Consider the following 6000-nt stretch of genomic DNA (forward strand, 5'->3'; position numbering starts at 1 on the left):
TCTTTATCTTGATTCTGGCTCTATGATGATGGATGGACTAGTTTAAACTCCTTTGAATCATCTGGACTGCTCAGAGATCTAAAGGACAATAGGTTTTATGACTAATGAATCCAAATTTGGGGAGCAGAAGCTATTGTCATCACCAGTTCTTTTAATCAATGAAACTCAAAGGTCACTAATTAAATTTCTATCTGTGTATGCTTTATGTGACACTTTGATAAATGCCATATAGATCAAACTGAACACTACCTATTTTCAAAGGGTTTATAAATCATGTCATCCATGTAAAAATGAAAACACAATTAAAATAATTATTATAAAATATTGGGGACAGACTTTAAATTGATCTTATGTAGATATGTTGATAACAGAAGATCCCTCTACACTCCAAGCAAATAAATAAATATATGAATAAATATATCTTTAGACACTACCTCTCAGACCAAGTCCTGCTCAGTTTTTAGAAAACTAAGTTAAACTCTCAGTCTGGCCTTCCAAGTCTTATTCATGCAATCCCAGCCTTTGTCTTTAGCTATGAACCCCCATTTCCCCAAACATGACTTTCTGAAATGAAAAAAAAATAGTTGTTTGAGGAGTGCATTCAGCATTTTATGCCCTCATGGGTTGGTAAAGGAAGCTGCTGCTGTGATGTCTTAACTCAACTGCCAATTGGGCTCACCTTTCAAACAAATCTTAAATGCTACCATCTGGTCTAGGAATCCTCTCCCCATCCTACCAAACAAAAGTGATCTTATCCTTTTCTGAATCACCAGAGTCTCAGTGGTACCTACAAGTATATATATGAAGAAGTAAAGATATATATATACACATACATAAAACTTTTACCATTATTATTTGAATTATGATCTTCAATGTGTTTACCTAATTTCCCAAATTAGGCTGCAAATTTCTTAGGATTGGTGACCAGGGTTTATTTCTCCAGTTGCCTCAATTACCTCTCTTTTGCCCGGAAACCATTTGCACTACAAGGATTCAATAAACACTTAATGAACTGCTATTTTATTAATAATAATGATGGATGGAGGGTGTGGTTTTGTAGTCAAACACTTGCCTGGCATGCACAAGTTTCTGGGTTCAATCAAACACTGCAAAAAATTAAATAATGCTAGTGATATAGAACCTCTTATGGAGCATCAACCATGCCAAAAGTGACATTAATATAACTAATTTAAAATTCAAAATCCTGTGACCAAGGGAATTAAGGCTTACATTAATTGTTCAAGTTTACATAACATGTGGAGTTCCCAACTCAACATCTCAAATATACCTTCAATCAAAAATCCCCAATTTGTTAAGATTCTCAATCTGAGCCCAAGGGAACTCTATATGAAAGTGATACAATGCATAAGATATATGGTTTTTAAGTTTTGGATAAATTAATTTAATGAGTATGAAATAAATCTGCACCTCTCAAGAGTAATGAGTTTAAAAACTTAAAAATATATTTATTAAGAAGAAACTTTATCACCACAGTATAAGAACTATAAGAGATGAGGGAATATATTCTTATGTGAGGTATTCGTTCAGAATAATGATTATGAATAAATTGAATTTGCATAAAGAATAAAGTATAGGCTTAGAAGATTGATGGACTAGAGTTAAAATTCTGAGTGTAACATTGTAGCTCTTGTCTTTGGGCACACAACTTAAACTTACTATTTTAATAGGGAACAGATTATTTTTGAAAGAACACATACATGAAGCTGGATTGGGACTTCTGATGTATTTTAGCAAATTACAGAGTCAAAAGACAAAGCAAAACATTAGATGCAGAGGTACAGCTGCCACTCCTATTTCTGTAAGGACAGAATACTATTCCTACCAGCATAAGAGAAACAAAGGCCAGCATCACAGCTTTCCTCCAAAATCCAGTACTTCTCTTTAAACCAGCAAACAAACCCATTCTCTTAAACCTAAAGAACTAAAGGTCAAAACCTGAAACCCAAGTTGCATCATCCCTTTAAAAAGTCTGACTACTTATATCCTCAATGCCTGCTCCATCAGTTAATCCCCAACATTCAGAGAACGTGTTCTTTGGAAGCAATAGGCATCAGTCTAAAGCATTTGGCATCAGTCCTATGAACATATAAACACCATAGTCAGTTTTTAAAATTTTTTTCAGATGTTCCCAACTTACTATCTGAATCTCAAGTTTCCTCAAATGTTAATTGGATCCCCTAGAAGGGCTGCTGTACAAAATATATGTGACTACAACTATTCAGTACCCAACACAGTGGGCACTCAGTAGAGACTAATTAATTCCCTTTCTCCTTCCTAGGTTCTGCCTAAGTGGAGAATTATCAAAATCTTTGGACCAATGTGTTTTTTTCTCTCACTGCCACCTGCCACCATAGATGGTTGGTTCAGATAAAAAGTGCTACCTCATTTCAGTAAGACACAGAATGTCATTTACCACAAGACAAGTTACAGACAGTGTTTATTGTATTTATTATGGTTGCAACCAAATAAATGACATGAAGGTAACTGTTTTTTGTTTTGTTTTGTTTTGTTTTGTTTTTTAAATCCTTAGAAAATCCCTAAGCTAGTCCCCTGGAAAACAGGTGGCTGGAAACCCAGACTCCACCCAAAGTCAAAAGACCCCAAGAAACAGACCATTGCTTCCTCTGCCAATTTTTGAAATGGAGGAGAAAGATCACAAACATGAAGTTGTATTGGGACTTGTGATATATTAGCAAATTATAATGTCAAAACACAAGGCAAAGCGTTTTTCTGGGGCAAGGTATATCCCATTTCAAACCAGTATGCTAGAGCTGAATTTGAAGCCAACTATCACAGTATGTGATAAAGTTACTTTGAAGTTATCAGAAGTTGCTTGGTTTGTTCACAAAATTCCATTTTGTGTGTCAGGAACATTTCATTATTTTGTAAATCACAAAATCATGTTCTTTAAAATCCAAGATGAATATCAAAGCCAAATGGATACAGCAGATGTTCTTAACACTCATAATTGCAATTTATACATTCAGCTATTGAAAATAAAACTTCACTTTCCCTGTCCTCTTGATTTTCCAATTTCCTCTTCATTCTTTATCTGAAAAGGGGGGATGGGAGGGGGAGGGAGAGGGAGACTGCATCATAGGAAGGGAATCTCTACTACTTTGTCAGTCTAAAGAAACCATAATGTGTCAGGTTTTCTAAAGAAATCCCATCTATTCTCATAAAAAAACACGTCTGCATTGTATTCACATATGTAAACTGTGATGTAATTATTATTCCAATAATTATATATAAGGGTGTATATACCCTGTGAGTGTATCTTTATAGTCCCTATCCTTATCTCTCTCTCTCTCTCTCTCTCTCTCTCTCTCTCTCTCTCTCTCTCTCTCTCTCTTTCCCACTCTCTCACACACACATACCCAGTCTATAAATCCAGAAGGCATTCTCAGCCAGATTTAAAGAGAAGGATTTGAGCCGCCCAGGGAAGGAGCAGCCTTAAATAAATCTGAAGTGCTCTTGTGATTTAGGCACAGCTCCTTCTCAGCAAAGCCCTGTTGCCCAATCCTCTTCATTGACAAATTCCCAATTTCTTTTTTAGATATTTGGTCTCTGGTCAGCTTAGTCCATTTGGCTTTTTCATCTGAAAGGAAAGGAGGTAGTAAAAATATCGGTGTGCCCCGACTGGGGAAGCAGGGATACCTTCCACACCCCAGCAACTGACACCCTCTGTCCTCACTAGCTTGGCTGCTGCTCATCTTCCAGGAGCACAGAGGAGATCAGTGAAGCAAGGCCACAGAATCCATCAAGTCCAGATTCACCCAAAAAAGCAAACCCCTTCCCCATCCCCGACACTCACCCATTACCTCCTACAGCCCCCTTCCCTTCTGTTGCCTCCGCGTCACCCAACACTGCAGCCACCGAAGGGGGTGCGGGGGTGGCGTGTGGGGAGAGAGGGGGCTTCCTTCGCACCCACCCCTCACGCACCCAGAGAAGAATGTCCTCTGGGGAAGGGGATGCCAACAACTTGGAGGAACTTAGAAAGCAAAAGCTGCCGCGCCCCGACCCTTGGTGGGGCCGCAACCCCGAAGGCGAGGGCGAAAGAAGGGAGTCCGCGGCGTGGGCGAGCACCCCCGGAGCTTACCACGAGCACGGGGACCCCGGCGGCCAGAGAGTAGAGGAGCACGGGGGGCACGGCGCTGCTATCCTCCGGGCCCGGGTAGGGCTTGCGGTAGGCACTGTCGTGGCAGAAGAAGCCCTGCACGTTCACGGTGAACGTGTCGGTGTATTCGAAGTAGTATGCCAGCATCACCGTCCCTGCCATGATCACCATCTGGAAATAGAGCATGCTGCTGGTGAGCGCCGCGGGCAGCAGGGGCATGCACGCCTCCGGGCCGAGCCAAGCCGAGCGGGCGGCCGACGCGGCAGGCCCCCTCCCGGGTCCGCCGAGTCAGCCACCGGGGGCGCGGCGGCGGGGGAGGCTGGAGGACGCGGAGCGGGAGGAGGGATGGAGCCGCTGGAGGAAGAGGCGGAGGCAGTCAGGGTTTTGAGGCGCGGGCAGGCTGCAGAGGAGGCGGCTACCCCCGGACGAGTCCCTGCTCCCCTGCCCGCCCCCTGCCCGCTGCAAGCGCCGCCCGCCCCGGCGCGGGGTCGCGCGGAAGGGCGGGGAGTCCCCGGCGACTGGCTGCGGCCGCTGCACCCTGGCAGGAGACCATTCGCGAGACCGCTGTTCTGGGTCAAGCCCTCAGGCCAGCAGGCAGAAAGCCGCGTCGGCGGACCGGGCGGCAGCAAGCGGGACAGCGACACCTGTACCCTCTTCTGAGGGCGGACGCTGTGGAGCTGGAGAGCTCCTGGCGGGGGAAAACCAAAATAAAAAGGGGAGGAGAGGCAATAGAGATGGAGCTTCTAGAAACTCCCTTTCTAGGCACCAGCTGGGCTGTTTAAGAAACCCGCACAACGCCTGGGAAAATGGTGCGTGGACACGTCTTCAGAGCGCAAATCCCACCAAAGCGCAAAGTGTCCGATGCGGCGCCTCTGAGTTTCAGCGTGTGCCTTTAGCCGCGCTCCCTTGGATTCCTTAACCCTGCACAGGACCCCAGCAGAGCAGTGGTTTCTAGGTTCGATTAGAAAAATGATCTCAGAGGATTTTAGCTTTGGGGTTTCTTTGCCTCCCCTGCAGTTTCCTAGGGCTTTGTGTGTAAAAATACAGAAATCATTGCTGGAAGCTCCAGAAGCATCATCTCTTGTACACCGGTTCCTTCCTTCTTCCATGTATTCTTTTGCTCATCTTCTCAGTCTCCTTTTATTAGCTGCTTGTGAGAGGGGGCTTTACAGATTCTTGGGAGTCAGCGGTACCAGCCATCAGGAAAAGAAAAAAGGCTATTTGATTCATCTCTGTATTCCCCTAGTTTAGGAATCTGCAGAAATTCCTGTAAGCTCAGGTGAAAGGAGAGGCAGACCAGTGCAGGCTCACAGTACCATGCAAAGTACACTCATACGTGGGTATCCACGCGTGTGCGTAGAGGTAGGGTGCTATGGAATTCGTTTATGCAAGGAATGGATTCTGTGATGCCATGTAGGTCCCTCTGTGCAAGCTTAGGTAGGGGATTCCCAAAGGGCCCTTTGGAAACCTGACACTGCAGGTAAGAAAGCATTTATACAAAGCAAGATAGGAGAATATTCTTAGAGCTCTGCCCTTCTCATTAAAATGTAGAATTACCTTAGCAATTTTCTAACTTGATTCATTTTAATGGGTGTAAATGATTTTTTAAAGGTGGGCCTTTATCATCAAGAAAATTCAACATTGTTAGGCTAAAAAAACAAGCAGTTCAAATGATTGGTAGTTTGGGAATGAGATAGTAAAGACAGTGTGGGTTTCTTTAATGTTGAATGGGTATCGCATATACCTCCACATTATACAAAAACCATTCAGAAACTTATTTCTCAGAGTGTGCTCTAAGAGATGTGTATAACAAGCAATTTGGGGCTGTGGGAGTAAATAGTTCCTAGGTGGACAAAAGTGAT

The 6000-nt window shown here is 43.5% G+C and overlaps 1 protein-coding gene across 4 annotated transcripts in view; it reads right to left on the reverse strand.

Annotated features, from left to right (window-relative positions):
• Plppr5 (phospholipid phosphatase related 5) overlaps positions 1-5426 on the reverse strand; it is a 110145-nt gene extending 104719 nt beyond the window's left edge. Inside the window, exon 1 of one of the 4 annotated variants that reach the window (XR_005735322.2) lies at positions 4121-5419. Coding sequence is in view for 3 of the 4 variants with exons in the window: in XM_005327690.4 (XP_005327747.1) it covers positions 4121-4357 (237 nt within the window). In the remaining variant the exon portion in view is untranslated. Of the gene's footprint in view, positions 1-4120 lie in introns of all 4 variants that reach the window. The other 3 variants (XM_005327690.4, XM_078026804.1, XM_040289027.2) reach the window with 3 other exon arrangements.
• Positions 5427-6000: the final 574 nt, after the last annotated feature.

Source organism: Ictidomys tridecemlineatus, chromosome 11, assembly GCF_052094955.1.
Source record: "Ictidomys tridecemlineatus isolate mIctTri1 chromosome 11, mIctTri1.hap1, whole genome shotgun sequence".
Classification (NCBI taxonomy): domain Eukaryota; kingdom Metazoa; phylum Chordata; class Mammalia; order Rodentia; family Sciuridae; genus Ictidomys; species Ictidomys tridecemlineatus.